The sequence below is a fragment of the Phyllopteryx taeniolatus genome, chromosome 4 (genome assembly GCF_024500385.1).
Source record: "Phyllopteryx taeniolatus isolate TA_2022b chromosome 4, UOR_Ptae_1.2, whole genome shotgun sequence".
Taxonomy (NCBI): Eukaryota; Metazoa; Chordata; class Actinopteri; order Syngnathiformes; family Syngnathidae; genus Phyllopteryx; species Phyllopteryx taeniolatus.
The window spans coordinates 26,642,893-26,660,013 of record NC_084505.1 but is presented as its reverse complement, the minus strand read 5'-3'; the positions used below and the strand labels follow the sequence as shown (position 1 = coordinate 26,660,013).

Here is a 17,121-nt window from a genome sequence, read left to right as displayed (position 1 = left end):
ATGTGTTTTAAGAAACTAAGGATGAACATGACAACTTCATGTACAAAAATACAAAACGTTAAATTAGCTATCACAATTGCACAAAATACTGCCACAAAATGTCATTCTTCTCGATATTTATCTTATTTTCAGGAAAGTCAAAATAATGTTATTTTCCAAATAAAAGTCAAGTCCGACCTTGGATACAATTGAATATTTCACAGGACAGGGGGTCCTCAATTTTTCGCGTACATACAGAATTTGTACGTAAATCAGCTGTGCGCCGTAGTCTCTCGGTAAACTACAGACAGTAGTGAAGTGCTTGTGAAAAACACTTGATCAATGTAAAACGATCCAATGAAAACACAAAGTAGTTCATAGCGCCATTTGTAACCTCAAAACATTGTATCGTAGTTTTTCCAGTTCTTTTGTTGAAAAGCTCATGGAGGTAGTCAATGATCAAATCAATAAATAAGTTCAATTTTGTATTTAGCATATAGAAGTCAGACATAAGACATTTCAGTGCACTGGAAATCATTCAGCAAGGGTCTTGCCGGCATGATCTGATCTCTTCCGGGATCTGTCTTCCTTTATCTGTGTCACTCTGTTCCCACAAAGTCGGGGGAGTTTCAAATCTGTTATCTCGAACTTCAAGTCAGAATGTGCATGGTGGGTACCTTGCTCGACACATTTGCAAACCCTGAGAGTACAAAGCATGACGATGGTTGCTTAAGCGTGATAAAATTTTGCTCAAGCGATGTCTAGCAGTGACAAAGATATAATATCTAAAACAGGGGTCACCAACGCGGTGCCCGCTAGCATTTTTTGCATCTATTCTTCTATTACATCTTATTACTGTTACATCTTATACAACCCCAATTCCAATGGAGTTGGGACGTTGTGTTAAAGATAAATAAAAACAGAATACAATGATTTGCAAATCATGTTCAACCTCTATTTAATTGAATACACAACAAAGACAAGATATTTAAAGTTCAAACTGATAAACTTTATTGTTTTTAGCAAATAATCATTAACTTAGAATTTTCTGGCTGTAACATGTTCCAAAACAACTGGGACAGGTGGCAAAAAAGACTGAGAAAGTTGAGGAATGCTCATCAAACACCTTTTTAGAACATCCCACAGGTGAACAGGCTCATTGGGAACAGGTGGGTGCCATGATTGGGTAGAAAAGGAGTTTCCCTGAATTGTTCAGTCATTCACAAGCAAAGATGGGGCGAGGTTCACCTCTTTGTGAACAAGTGTGTGAGAAAATAGTCCCAACAGTTTAAGGACAATGTACCTCAACGTACAATTGCAAGGAATTTAGGGATTTCATCTACGGTCCATAATATCATCCAAAGGTTCAGAGAATCTGGAGAAATCCCTGCATGTAAGCGGCAAGGCCGAAAACCAACACCGAATGCCCGTGACCTTCGATCCCTCAGGCGGCACTGCATCAAAAACCAAAATCAATGTGTGAAGGATGTCACCACATGGGCTCAGAAACACTTCAGAAAACCAATGTCATTAAATACAGTTCGGCGCTACATCCGTAAGTGCAACTTGAAACTCTACTATGCAAAGCAAAAGCCATTTATCAACAACACCCAGAAACACCGCCGGCTTCTCTGGGCCCGAGCTCATCTAAGATGGACTGACGCAGAGTGGAAAAGTGTTCTGTGGTCCCACGAGTCCACATTTCAAATTGTTTTTGGAAATTGTGGACGTCGTGTCCTCCGGGCCAAAGAGGAAAAGAACCATCCGGACTGTTATGGATGCAAAGTTCAAAAGCCAGCATCTGTGATGGTATGGGGCTGTGTTAGTGCCAATGGCATGGGTAACTTACACATCTGTGAAGGCACCTTTAATGCTGAAAGGTACATACAGGTTTTGGAGAAACATATGCTGCCATCCAAGTAACGTCTTTTTCATGGACGCCCCCCTGCTTATTTCAGGAAGACAATGCCAAACCACATGCTGCACGTGTTACAACAGCGTGGCTTCGTAGTAAAAGAGTGCGGGTACTAGACTGGCCTGTCTGCAGTCCAGACCTGTCTCCCATTGAAAATGTGTGGCGCATGATGAAGCGTAAAATATGACAACGGAGACCCCGGACTGATTAACAGCTGTACATCAAGCAAGAATGGGAAATAATTCCACCTACAAAGCTTCAACAATTAGTGTCTTCAGTTCAAGAAAAGGTGATGTAACACAGTGGTAAACATGACCCTGTCCCAGCTTTCAGGAACGTGTTGCAGCCATAAAATTCTAAGTTGTATTCATTGTATTCTGTTTTTATTTATGTATAACACAACGTCCCAACTTCATTGGAATTGGGGTTGTATATTAGCATCTAGCATCTATTCTTTTTAACTTGGTGTAAATTTGAAAATGACAATTAAAAAAAAAAAGAAAAACTGTAGAGCTCAAAGGTTGTATTGTAGTGCGTGACCAAACCGTAGCGTTCGTGGAGAGAAGCTAGCAGACACAACAACGGTGAGATGATTTAAGCCCCCCAAAAGATGGCAGACAACAGAACGAAAACATATCACTTTAACAGTGATTGGGAGGACGAGCTCTTTTTTACCACTGTGAAAAAAATCATGCATGTGTCTCATTTGCGGAGTGACTGTGGCGACGCCGAAGCGGCCCAATGTGGAGAGACCTTTCCGAACATGCCACACAGGCTTCCGTGCCAACTCCCCAGCGGGCAGCGCACGACGAGCTGAAAATGTGTGAGAGTTGAAGGCAGCTTTGTGCAAACAGCAATTTGTTTCCCCATGAGAGCCCCCAAAAAGTAACGGAAGCCTCCTTTCGAGCTCCACACTTCCTGATGAGGAAAAAGAAGGCATTTTCAAAGAAGCAATGGTGATAATTGCAAAAACAGTAAAGAAGAGGAATATGGAACCGACGTCATCTCCGACGTCCAATTGGGGGCAACTACAATGGTTAGAAGACTGTCGGCTAGGTCTGGGAATGAAATGTGGTGAAGTGAAACCGAGCTGCAAGGCAAAGGGAAGACTGTTGCTCTAAATGCATTTCAAGCTCAGATGAACATTTTCTCCATGCATTTACAGATAAAAAAGGGGCTGTACTTCTGTGTAGATGGTGCTGAAAGACAATGCTGAGACTTCAAATCTGAGACTTTTACCCAAGTTGTGGAAAAGTACAAGTCATAAACAACACCGGTGCACAGCATGCAATGCCAGGCTTCCCACTAACAGACAAAGATACAGATAGAGATGTTCTCAGTGGCAAAATTACATTCAAATATTGAAAAATTGTCCAAAATGCTTCCGATTTGATTCAAAAAGTCATAAGATTTTTTAAATCTGAAAGTAGATCTTTGTATGTTACATCATTCATCATAAATTTGTACAAACATGGTGCAACATAGTTCATGATTCGTAAATAAATTGTTACTTGTGACGAAAATGTGACATTGTGATTTCCTACACTTGCAGAGATTCAAAAAAATAGTGTTATTGATATTTATCTATTTATATTTAAATTTTTCTGTGAAAAATTGGGAATTTTCTTTCAAAAAATGAGGAGGTTTTTTTGTGAAAAATAGGGAATTTGGGTTGATGGAAAATTCTGGGATAATTAGGTTTTGGTTGAAATTGTGTGAAGGCGGAAGGCCTTCATACAATTTCAACGTCAGGGTTAGGCTTTGTTTACCAACTCACCACAAATACGCCATATACAATCCACAAATCTACAGTCTGCCAGTTTCCTGTCCACATGTCTAAAAGTCCACAAGTCTACAATCCAAAAATCTACAACCCACAAGTGAGCAGGTGAGTTGCTTAGTTTACCTTCTTTGGACGGTGGTCCAGCCGGTCCTTGGTTTATCAGCAAATCTTTACTGATAATTCTTACTAAAACAATCACACACACGCACGCACACACAAACAAGCACACACACACACGAGTCCATTTCCTGTTTTTCATTTTCTTAACATGCCAATCAAAAGTCATCAAAGATCCACTTTCTGCTTGTCATTTTCATAATACGTGAATCAAAAGTTTTAGAATGTGAATTAGTCTGGTTAGGGGTCATTGACCCCAAAAGGGGGGAATATAGGGTAGAAGGCAAAAATGGTACAATGCACTAAGGTGAACCAATAGAGAGAGAGAGAGAGGGAGAGAGAGAGAGAGAGAGAGACAGCACATTGTTCAGATCAACCCACTGTAATAAAACATGCTTGCTCAGTGAGCTCCCTTTTAAGAAAACATCATGTAATTGTTTTGATTGTCAAGACAGTTCCAAGAATGGGAGCAGCTTCTAAGGAATACTTGTGACCATGTGCAGTGAAAATGGACTCTGTGCCAGTCAAAAGATCAGATCATCTCCTCCAATCGTGGGTGGAGCTGTCAACTCATCACCACCTGGTGGTGTGTTGGCTCCGATGGCGGGGGAAGATACCGGTCCGACCTGGCAGACCCAAACGTATTGTGAGGGTCTGCTGGGAACGCCTGCCAGAGTCACCTGTCAGAAGGAGTTTCAACTCCCACCTCCAGAACTTCACCCACGTCCGGAGGGAGGCGGGTAACATTGAGTGAGTGGGCCATGTTCCACGCCTTCATTTTTGAGGCGGCCGACCGGAGCTGTGTTCGTAAATTGGTCGGTGCCTGCTGTGGCGGCAATCCTCGAACCCGTTGGTGGACACCATCAGTGAGGGATGCCCTCAAGCTGAAGGAGTCCTAGCAGGCCGTTTTGGCCTGTAGAACTCCGGAGGTAGCCAATGGGTACTGGCTGGCCAAGTGGAAAACAGCTTTGGTGGTGGCTGAATAGACAACTGACCTCCAGTTTGATAAATGATGTGATGTATACATCGATGTGTGCATGTCACACTTCTATAAAACAGCTGTTCCAATTAAATGTAATGCATTTGTATACAGTACGGAATAGATCACATGTAAACAGACCAGAGATCAGACCAGAGATCTTCAATCGGAACAATTTCATTTGGAATGACAAAAACGTCTGCATGCAAACCCAGCTTGTGTCTTGTAAACCACCTCGTTATCCACAAATCATCCATCATCATTGCAATCATCCATGTGGATGATTGCAATGATTTTATTTTGATTAAACACAAAGATAATCATTCTGCTTTCAATTTTAAGTTAAAAAAGGTCTCAAAATATCCATCGATCCATCCATTTTCTACCGCTTATCCGAGGTCGGGTCGCGGGGGCAGTAGCTTTAGCAGGGACGCCCAGATTTCCCTCTCCCCGGCCACTTCATCCATCTCTTCCGGGGGGATCTTGAGGCGTTCCCAGGCCAGCCGAAGGATGTAGTCTCTCCAGCGTGTCCTGGTTCGTCCCCGGGGTCTCCTCCCGGTGGGACGTGCCCGGAACACCTCACCAGGGAGGAGTCCGAATCAGATGCCCCAGCCACCTCATCTGGCTCCTCTCGATGTGAAGGAGCAGCGGCTCTACTCTGAGATCCTACCGGATGACCGAGCTTCTCACCCTATCTCTAAGGGTGAGCCCGGACACCCTGCGGAGGAAACTCATTTCGGACGCTTATATCCTGGATCTTGTTCTTTCGGTCACGACCCACAGCTCGTGACCATAGGTGAGGGTAGGAACGTAGATCGACCGGTAAATCGAGAGCTTCGCCTTTCGGCTTAACTCCTTCTTTACAACGGATCGATAGAAAGTCTGCATCACTGCAGACGCTGCACTGATCTGCCTGTCGATCTCCCGTTCCATTCTTCCCTCACTTGTAAACAAGACCCCAAGATACTTGAACTCCTCCACTTGGGGCAGGATCTCATCCCCGACCTGGAGAGGGCACGCCACCCTTTTTCGACTGAGGTCCATGGTCTCAGATTTGGAGGTGCTGATTCTCATCCCAGCCGCTTCACACTCGGCTGCGAACTGCTCCAGTGAGAGTTGGAGGTCATGGCTTGATGAAGCCAACAGAACCACATCATCTGCAAAAAGCAGAGATGCAATACTGAGGCCACCAAACCGGACCCCCTCTACGCCTCGGCTGCGTCCAGAAATTCTGTCCATAAAAGTTATCAACAGAATCGGTGACAAAGGGCAGCCTTGGCGGAGTCCAACCCTCACCGGAACGAGTCCGACTTACTGTCGGATATGTGTGCCAAACTCTGACTCCGGTCGTACAGGGAGCGAACAGCCTGTATCAGGGGGTTCGGTACACAATACTCCCGAAGCACCCCCCACAGGACCCCCCGAGGGACACAGTCGAACGCCTTCTCCAAGTCCAAGAAACACATGTAGACTGGTTGGGCGAACTCCCATGCACCCTCGAGGACCCTGCCAAGGGTGAAGAGCTGGTCCACTGTTCCACGGCCAGGACGAAAACCACACTGCTCCTCCTGAATCTGAGATTCGACTTCCCGACGGACCCTCCTCTCCAGCACCCCTGAATAGACCTTACCAGGGAGGCTGAGGAGTGTGATCCCCCTGTAGTTGGAACACACCTTCCGGTCCCCCTTCTTAAAAAGGGGGGCCACCACCCCAGTCTGCCAATCCAGAGGCACTGTCCCCGATGTCCACGCGATGTTGCAGAGGCGTGTCAACCAGGACAGCCCCACAACATCCAGAGCCTTAAGGAACTCCGGGCAAATCTCATCCCCCCCTGGGGCCTTGCCACCAAGGAGCTTTTTAAGCACCTCGGTGACCTCAACCCCAGAGATACGAGAGCCCGCCTCAGAGAACCCAGACTCTGCTCCCTCATGGGAAGGCGTGTTGGTGGAATTGAGGAGGTCTTCGAAGTATTCTCCCCACCGGCTCACAACGTCCCGAGTCGAGGTCAGCAGCGCCCCATCCCCACTATACAGAGTGTTGGTGGTGCACTGCTTCCCCCTCCTGAGACGCCGGATGGTGGACCGGAATTTCCTCGAAGCCGTCCGGAAGTCTTTCTCCATGGCCTTACCGAACTCCTCCCATGCCCGAGTTTTTGCTTCAGCGACCACCAAAGCTGCATTCCGCTTGGCCAGCCGATACCCATCAGCTGCCTCAGGAGTCCCACAGGCCAAAAAGGCCCGATAGGACTCCTTCTTCAGCTTGACGGCATCCCTCACCGTTGGTGTCCACCAACGGGTTCGGGGATTGCCGCCACGACAGGCACCGACCACCTTACGGCAATAGCTCCGGTCGGCCGCCTCAGCAATGGAGGCGCGGAACATGGTCCACTCGGACTCGATGTCCCCCGCCTCCCCCGGAATATGAGCAAAGTTCTGTCGGAGGTGGGAGTTGAAACTCCTTCTGACAGGGGATTCCGCCAGACGTTCCCAGCAGACCCTCACAATACGTTTGGGGCTGCCACGTCGGACCGGCATCTTCCCCCACCATTGGAGCCAACTCACCACCAGGTGGTGATCAGTTGACAGCTCCGCCCCTCTCTTTACCCGAGTGTCCAATACATGCGGCCGCAAGTCCGATGACACGACCACAAAGTCGATCATCAAACTGCAACCTAGGGTGTCCTGGTGCCAAGTGCACGTGTGGACACCCTTATGCTTGAACATGGTGTTCGTTATGGACAATCCGTGATGAGCACAGAAGTCCAATAACAGAACACCGCTCGGGTTCTGATTGGGGGGGCCGTTCCTCCCAATCACGCCCTTCCAGGTCTCACTGTCATTGACCACATGAGCATTGAAGTCCCCCAGCAGAACGATGGAGTCCCCAGCGGGAGCGCTCTCCAGCACCCCCTCCAAGGACTCCAAAAAGGGTGGGTACTCTGAACTGCTGTTTGGTGCATAGGCCCAAACAACAGTCAGGACCCGTCCCCCCACCCGAAGGCGGAGGGAGGCTACCCTCTCGTCCACCGGGGTGAACCCCAACGTACAGGCGGCGAACTGGAGAGCAATAAGTATACCCACACCTGCTCAGCGCCTCTCACCGTGGGCAACTCCAGAGTGGAAGAGAGTCCAACCCCTCTCGAGAGGACTGGTACCAGAGCCCAAGCTGTGCGTGGAGGCGACTCCGACTATATCTAGTTGGAACTTCTCGACTTCTCGGCCTCCTTCCCTGCCAGAGAGGTGACATTCCACGTCCCTAGAGCCAGCTTCTGTAGCCGGGGATCGGATCGCCAAAGTCCCCGCCTTCGGCCACCGCCCAGCTCGCACTGCACCCGACCCCTATTGCCCCTCCCACAGGTGGTGAGCCCACAGGAAGGGGGACCCACGTTACCCTTTCGGGCTGTGCCAGGCCGGGCCCCATGGGTGCAGGCCCGGCCACCAGGCGCTCGCCTTCGAGCCCCACCTCCAGGCCTGGTTCCAGAGAGGGGCCCGCGTCCGGGCAAGGGAAACCTGAATCCATTAATTGTACTCGTCATAGGGGTTTTTGGAGCCGTACTTTGTCTGGTCCCTCACCTAGGACCTGTTAGCCATGGGTGACCCTGCCAGGGGCATAAAGACCCAGACAACTTAGCTCCTAGGATCATTGGGACACACAAAGCCCCCCACCACGATAAGGTGACGGCTCAAGGAGGGGGGGTCTCAAAATAGTTGTTGATAAATTTGAGAATTGATTAGTTGTCAATTAATCGATTTAATTGTTGCCCCTCTAGTCAAAAGTTTCCAACCTGCCCATAAAAGTCTGCTTTCACGATAGGGTTGAACGATTTATCATTATCGTAACCCTATCTAGAACATTCAAGATATTGGTATTGCAAAATCAACGCTATACCTCGGTAAGGCTGGTGCAGAGTCTGCACATTGCACCGATTTAATGTCATAAATAAAAGTCTTCCTCGTTTATGTAAAGGTATTTTGGATTAAAAAAAATAATCTAACCCAGAACGAGGTGTCGTGCAGGTCGTGCTTAGCAAAAGTTGAGACGAAGCAAGGCACCATGTGAAACAACACACCACAACAACAACAATTTAGTACATCCACGAAGTTGTGAGAGAATGTTTGATGTTTTGATTTGTCGCCCCTCTATTTGTTAGCATGTAGCTAACCAGATTAGCAGAGCTGCAATTGTACAAATGTCAAGTTGCACACCCAAGTGCGGGGGGTCTCACCCAGCAGGTCTCCCGAGAAGTTGACGGGTAGCACGATGCCGACGGAGAGGACGCCAACCACCACCAGGAGGCCGATGATGTGCCGCTGGAAGGACAGGTAGTGCACCGCGTCCTCGCCGCACTTCTCGCGGATCTCCTCGTCCCTGCGAGCGATGGCACACGTCACATGATGGCTGCCCGCCGCTGCCGCAACGGGGAATGGCAGAGCTAGCAAAGGAATGTTTGTAAATGGAGAAACTCCACACGGACTCACTTAATTCGAAAGATGGCCGTCAGCCAGGAGCAGAAGCCCTGCAACGACAAAACAACAAAAACAAGGTTCAGGGTTTCTGTTTGTTAGGAGACTCAAAATGCTGTCCACACCTCGTCCTGTCGGTCGTTCATGTTAATTAACTCAATTGACTGACGTACAAATGAGTTTTTATATCTATTGTATTTGCATAGTGGTGCCTTGCACAGAGGGTCACATTTGAAATGTTTATACTCACAGATCAGAACATGCAGGGGTCCGACAAGACTTTTTGGGCTTCTTTCACTGTCTGTTGTTCAAATATTATCAGAGCAGTGTTCAGAGTACACGTACCACAACCTTCCCGGCTAGTTTTAATAATCTAAACATCTGATTTTTAGCTGGCGATTGCATATCTCATTATAGATTCTAGACTTGCGCTATAAAAGAAATCAACATGACAGCTTGACTTTCGCCAAATGCCCTGAGTCTTCTTAAAATCACAATCAGAATCAGTTTTATTGGCCATTTATTGGAATGAGTCTCTGGAAGTTGGAGCCACACAAAAGTGTATTCTCTTGTGTATCTTTGGGCAAATACTTTCTACATGCTTGTGCCAGCTCATCTCCAAATCAATTTGCACTCCAAAGGAGTTAGGAGGTTACCTGCTTCAAAAAACAAACAAAACAAAAAAACAACAAGGCAATTCTGTCTCACTTCTTATTCCTCCAAAGACGAAACATTCTCATGTTGTCTGAGTGGACACAGGGGATCGGGTCCAAAAATAATGCAAACAAGTGGTGGATCGGGTCGAAAAAAAATGCAAATAAGTAGGAGATGAGGTAAAATAAATTGTGAATGAGAGGTGGATCGGGTAAAAAAAATAATGCAAACAAGTGGTGGATCGGGTAAAAAAAATGCAAATAAGCAGATCAGGTAAAAAAAATTGTGAATGAGAGGGGGATCGGGTCCAAAAAATGCAAAGAAGAGGTGGAGCGGGTAAAAAAAATAATGCAAATAAGCGGTGGCTCGGGTAGAAAAAAAAGAACAAAGAAAAGAAGCAAATAAACAGGAGATTGGGTAAAAAAAAATGCATATAAGCGGTTGATCGGGTAAAACATATGTGAATAAGCGGCGGATCGGGTCAAAAAAATGCAACAAAGCGGTGGATCGGGTCAAAAAATTTGAATAAGCAGTGGATCAGGTTAAAAAAAACAAAAACAAAAAAAAAACCCAGACGCGAACAACTTAACCAGGTTATCCAGTGTCACTTACTGTTCCTGCAAAGACTAAACATGTTGTCTGAGTGGGCAGAGCCTCCAAGGCTGACATCTGACCTGCTCACTGTTTAAGTGGATGAGCATTAGCATTACCTGCAGCGTCCCACGGATTAAAACCAAAACCTGCTGAGCCTTCACCACGGTGACCGCTTCACAACACGTCACCGTGACGATGACTAACAAACACATGTGCTGACTTCTTACCTGTAGCTTAGCATGGTAGCTGAGGAGAGTAGAGTAGAGGAGAGGAGAGGAGAGGAGAGGAGAGGAGAGGAGAGGAGAGGAGAGGAGAGGAGAGGAGAGGAAGGAAGGAAGGAAGGAAGGAAGGAAGGAAGGAAGGAAGGAAGGAAGGAAGGAAGGAAGGAAGGAAGGAAGGAAGGAAGGAAGGAAGGAAGGAAGGAAGGAAGGAAGGAAGGAAGGAAGGAAGGAATCTCACGTTGTCACGCTGTTCAAGGTCCACGGAGCTGGAGACGGACGTGAGGCGTTCGTAGCGGTCGGGCGTGTCCGAGTGCATCGCCGATGCCACGCTGAGGACAAGACAGCGGAAGGGTTAGCAGTTAGCGCTTAGCTTCGAGCATCGGTGGCCAATCACCTCCGAGAAGGTGATCACATGACAAGAAAGAGGAGGCGGAGCAGCTAAGACGACGACGTCCCGTCCGGGTCACGGCTAGTGTTGGGCCTCGGGCTAACTCGCTAGCTGGCTAGCACGCCACGGGGACATCAGTACACACACAAACACACATGCACACGCATATACGAAGTTACCTTTTGACCGGCTCATAGTTATCTCTGTCTCGTCTTCGGCTGATTTAGTTTTTCACGTTGGGGACAAGCATGAAGAATTGTTAGCATCTTGGCTTCTGTTAGCCATTCAAGGCAAGCAGTCATTGTCTGTTTGACTATTTAATCCATCCATCCATTTTCTGAGCCGCTTCTCCGCACTAGGGTCGCGGACGCGCTGGGGCCTATCCCAGCAATCATCGGGCAGGAGGCGGGCTACACCCTGAACTGGTTGCCAGCCAATCGCAGAGCACATACAAACAAACAACCATTCGCGCTAACATTCACACCTACGGGCAATTTAGAGACTTCAATTAACCTACCATGCATGTTTTTGGGATGTGGGAGGAAACCGGAGTGCCTGGAGAAAAGCCACGCAGGCACGGGGAGAACATGCAAACTCTACACAGGCGGGGCCGGGGGATTGAACCCCGGTCCTCAGAACTGTGAGGCAGATTTGCTCACCAGTGAGGCAGACGCTCTAACCAGTCGGTCACCATGCCGCTTTGCCTATTTTACCACTTTCCTATTTCCACCCACACACCATCAGACAAATGACATCACAATCTGTGAACGAAACTATATATTTTTTCCTTCTGCTCACTTCAATGTTTACACTCTGCAAGCTGAAGTACTTGCATATGTGAATGGCTGCATCTTTCTACATGTTTTTTATTTCATTTCCAAGTCATTTAAAATGTTTCTTTTTTAGTCTTTTATATTGTTTTGTATTAAGTGGAGGGAGACTAGCAAAGTAAGAATTTTATTGATCAGTGCTACCGTTGTGTTTTTACTGTGCATATGCCGATACACATCTTGAATCTTGAAGTGGTCGACTTCTTTTTCCACGATTAAGATGTCTCCACAGGTTTTTGGGATGGTGAGAGTTTGACCCCTGCCGGGACAGATTATTTTCTCGTTCTGGAAAAAATCGGGGCCAAATGTGAACAAATCCAGAAGTGGCGGAACCCACGGCGCGCTACTGTACGACAACACAAGACGAGTATATGTCGTTGTCAGACAGTCTTCGTGTGGCTGCTTTGTTCTCAATCCGAATCAGCTTTATTGGCCAAGTATGTTACAAGACACACAAGGAATTTGTCTCCGGTAGTTGGTGCCACTCTAGTATGACAACAAACAGCCACTATGACGAAATATACATTTAGGACCTAAAAAACAAGATTGTGGAGAGTTATTGAGCAGTGAAAGTGCATCACTAGTGTGGTGAAGGTGATATAATGAAAACTGTGTAAATGATGCTGAGTCCTCAAGCACTTCAGCGCAATTTTAAGTGACTACTAGTGCAATGATCTGGTACAGATTATGTCAAGATGGCGCCTACCAGTGTGGCCGCCTTGGTTCCACGCTCTCTAGTATTGTTTTTGTTTTTGTGTTTTTCGTTCGTCTTTGGAGACATTACACGACTCACTTAAACAAGGGGAGACTTGCTAAACATAAAGGAGGCTACTCCGGACTTTCTTTCACCAACTTTCGCAACTCCGCTCAGTTTTTTCCCCGAATTCCTCACCGGAGCGGCGTCCGTGGTTTTCGGTGCATGGAGGTGCAGGCGACGCCACACAGGGAAGCGAGCCGGCATCCAGGTGAAACTCCGCAAGAGAGGATACAGATTGGCGTTCCCGTCGATCCACCTCACGAATGTACGCTCCCTACCCAACAAAATGGACGAGCTTCATCTCCTGATAAAGACCAGTAAAGACTTCGGACGTTCCGCCGCCATGTGCTTTACGGAGACTTGGCTTTGTGAGGCTGTACCCGATGGCGCCGTCATGCTTCCGGGTTTCCATCTTCACCGAGCGGACCCCACCGCGGAGTTATCGGGGAAAACAAAAGTCACGGAGCTCAGCACACACTGCAGCCCGCATTTGGAGTCGCTGTTTTTGAACTGTAAGCCATTCTACTCACCGCGTGAGTTCGCATCATTCATCCTCGCTGGAGCGTACATCCCGCCTCAAGCTAACACGAACGCACTGCTAAAGCTCGCTGAACAAGTCAACGAAATAAAAAAAAAAAAACACCCGGACTCACCCCTCATTATTCTCGGGGACTTTAACAAAGCTAAACTCAACCACGAACTCCTTAAATACAAGCAGCACATCGACTGTCCTACCAGGGAAAATAGCATTCTGGACCACTGCTATACTATGCTAAAAAACGCATACCGTGCTATACCTCATGCCGCCCTGGGCTTGTCTGATCACTGCTTAATTCACTTAATACCGACGTACATGAAATAACTTAAATGCGTGACGCCTACAGTGAAGACAGTGAAAAAGTGGACCAATGAAGCAAAGATGGAACTTCAAAGCTGTTCAGACTGCACAGACTGGAGTGTCTTTGAAAATTTGAATATACGGACAATGTCACATCCTATATCAGTTTCTGTGAAGAGGTTTGTCTACCAACAAAGTCATTTCGCACTTTCAACAACAACATGCCGTGGTTCACAAACTTAAGCAGCTTCGCCAAGCTAAGGAGGACGCATATCAGAGCGGGGACAGAGCCCTGTATAATCGCGCTAGAAACCAGCTGACTAAAGAAATTAACATTGCGAAGAGAAACTATGCAGCAAAGTTGGAAAAACAGCGCTAACGACTCTAAATCAGTCTGGCATGCATTCCAATCGCTGACAAATTACAAGCGACGATCCCCCCAAGCTGAGAACAATAGCACACTAGCCAACGACTTGAATACCTTCTACTGCAGATTTGAAAAGGACACTTTCACACCCACCCAGCCACATCACCGACCACAATGACACCTCTGACTTCTGCGTTAACCATCCACGAACAGGATGTGAGACGCATCTTTAAACAACAAAAGATTAACAAAGCGGCAAGCCCAGACCATGTGTCCCCATCCTGCCTCAAAGTCTGTGCGGACCAGCTCGCGCCAGTCTTCACTCAGATCTTCAATAGATCTCTGGAACTGTGCGAAGTACCATCCTGTTTCAAACTCTCCACCATCATTCCAGTCCCCAAGAAACCTACAATTTAGGGTCTAAATGACTACAGGTCATGAAGTCCTTTGAACGTCTCGTGCTGGACCACCTCAAGAGCGTCACAGGTCCCCTGCTGGACCCCCTCCAGTTTGCCTACCGAGCGAACAGGTCTGCGGATGATGCGGTCAACATGGGACTGCACTTAATCCTAGAACACCTCGACAGTGCAGGGACCTACGCGAGGATCCTGTTCGTGGACTTCAGCTCAGCGTTCAACACCATCATCCCTGAACTCCTTTCATCCAAGCTTCTCCAGATCAGCGTCTCACCTGCCATCTGCCAGTGGATTTACAGCTTCCTGACGGGCAGGACACAGCAGGTGAGGCTGGGGGAGGCCACCTCATCCACACGCAGCATCAGCACTGGGGCGCCCCAAGGTTGCGTCCTCTCTCCGCTGCTCTTCTCTCTCTCTCCACGAACGACTGCACCTCAACGCACCCGGCTCTCAAACTTTTGCAGATGACACCACAGTCATCGGCCTCATCAAAGATGGTGACGAGTCTGCATATCGACAGGAAGTGGAGCGGCTGGAGCTGTGGTGCGGCCGACACAACCTGGAGCTGAACACGCTCAAGACTGTAAAGATGATCGTGGACTCCAGGAGGCATCCTTCGCCACAGCTGCTCCTCACGCTGTCCAGCTGCCGTCGAGGCCTTCAAATTCCTGGGAATTACAGTCTCTCAGGACCTGAAGTGGCCGACCAACATCAACTCTGTCCTCAAAAAGGCCCAGCAGAGGATGTACTTCCTGCGGCTTCTGAGGAAAAACGGCCTGCCACAGGAGGTGCTGAGGCAGTTCTACACAGCGGTCATCGAATCGGTCCTGTGTTCTTCCATCACAGTCTGGTTTGGTGCTGCTACAAAAAAGGACAAACTCCGACTGCAACGGACAATCACAACTGCTCAAAGGTTTGTCGGTACCCCCCTACCCACCCTTGAGGACTTGCACGCTGCCAGAACTAAGACAAAAGCGTGCAAAATCCTCTCGGACCCTCCGCATCCCGGTCACCGGCTCTTCCGGCTCCTTCCCTCAGGTAGGCGCTACCGATCAATGCAAACTAGAACTAGCAGACATTCAAACAGCTTCTTCCCTCTTGCAATCAACTTCTTAAACACCTAACCTACAATTCCATTACAACATGCTGGCAATTTTTTGTCTTGAGTTTGTTGTCATATTTCTGTTGGGCCAATTATGTTTTACGCGTGCACTCACTGTAGTTGTCTCGCCACGCTGCACTATTTGCATATCTGTTGTTGACCAATACTTGCTCTCATGCCAGAGTAGCATCTGCCCCACTTGTACACTGACTAAGGAGTATCTGCAACAATTCCTTGAAGTCTCGCCGCCCTTTGCACAATGGTCATTGCACCTGACTATTGCTATATTAGTCATTCAAAGTGCCATAAGTGCTAGAGGACTCTGCATCTTTTTGTACAATTGTCAATAAATAAATAAATTTAATAAAATAAATTGTACCGGCATTACCAGATAACTAGCAACCCTTTACTGTTCAGTGACTGTTTTTTTTGTCAATTGACTGTCTGTTGTCGTAGTAGAGCGGCTCCAATTACCGGAGACAAATTCCTTGTGTGTTTTTTGGTCATACTTGGCAAATAAAGATGATGCAAGCCTTCACTCGGGATATGTTCTTCAGCTGCAAGAAGGCTCTTTTAGTTATTGATTTGACGGGTGAACGTCAGATCGGAATCAATCAGCACACGACGGTTTCAGACTTTGTCTTTTGGTTTTAAAGAGAGTGACTCCAGGTATTTACTAAAAGCCATACTCTTTTCTTTACTGCCAAAAACAAATACCTCAGTTTTGTTGTGGTTTAATTGAAGGAAGGCGGCACGGTGGATGACTGGTTAGCACATCTGCCTCACTGGTTAGCAAATCTGCCTCACAGTTCTGAGGACCGGGGTTCAAATCCCGGCCCCGCCTGTGTGACGTTTGCATGTTCTCCCCGTGCCTGCGTGGGTTTTCTCCGGGCACTCCGGTTTCCTCCCACATCCTCCCAAAAAACACGCATGCCAGGTTAATTGAAGTCTCTAAATTGCCCGTTGGTGTGAATGTGAGTGCGAATGGTTGTTTGTTTATATGTGCCTTTGATTGGCTGGCGACCAGTTCAGGGTGTACCCCGCCTCTCGCCCGAAGATAACTGGGATAGGCTCCAGCACGCCCGTGACCCTAGTGAGGATAAGCGGTACAGAAAATGGACGGAAGGATAATTGAAGGAAGTTTTGGTTCATCCAGTTATTCATTTGTTATAGACAGCAACACAACACCTCAATTGAACTGTGGTCATCTGGAGACACTGCTAGATATACAGTAACTGTGTGTCATGTGCATAGCTATGATAGTCAAAACTAAAGTTCTGAAGAATTTGACCCAAGGGTAGCATCTACAGGCTGAACAGGAGGGGTCCAATAACTGACCCTTGGAGGACCCCATAGGTCATTGCCATTGAATGAGATTGAAAACTTCAGATGGTTACGAAATAACTCCTTTCCTCCAGGTTGGACCTGAACCATTTAAGGACTGTTCCATCAAGTCCTACCCATGTTTGCAACCTGCCACACTGAGATCCAACAAGACAAGAACTGACACCTTTCTCAAGTCAGTGTTCAACCTTATACCATTTAGCACTTTGATAAGAGCTGATTCTCACGGAGCAAACATGTTTTTGTACAGTAACACAACAGGGCCAAGTGACCTCAGCTCTGTGGCGTGGCTTCACCTGTGTTCATTCGCCCATTAGGGGTCAATGACCCCAAGTCAAACCAAAGTTTTATGTTTCTTTCTTGGGAACAATTTG

At 47.4% G+C, this 17,121-nt stretch overlaps 1 protein-coding gene across 9 annotated transcripts in view; it reads right to left on the bottom strand.

The window, feature by feature from the left end:
* Positions 1-17,121, bottom strand: part of LOC133476937 (CSC1-like protein 2) — a 35,685-nt gene that overhangs the window by 15,933 nt on the left and 2,631 nt on the right. For 5 of the 9 annotated variants that reach the window (XM_061770991.1, XM_061770992.1, XM_061770990.1 and 2 more), the window contains 5 exons: positions 11,273-11,311; positions 10,944-11,034; positions 9,252-9,289; positions 8,999-9,141; positions 3,801-3,863 (listed from right to left, as the gene is read on the bottom strand). In XM_061770991.1, coding sequence (XP_061626975.1) covers positions 3,801-3,863; positions 8,999-9,141; positions 9,252-9,289; positions 10,944-11,034; positions 11,273-11,311 — 374 coding nt within the window. The remainder of the gene's footprint in view (positions 1-3,800; positions 3,864-8,998; positions 9,142-9,251; positions 9,290-10,943; positions 11,035-11,272; positions 11,312-17,121) is intronic. The other 4 variants (XM_061770996.1, XM_061770998.1, XM_061770995.1 and 1 more) reach the window with 3 other exon arrangements.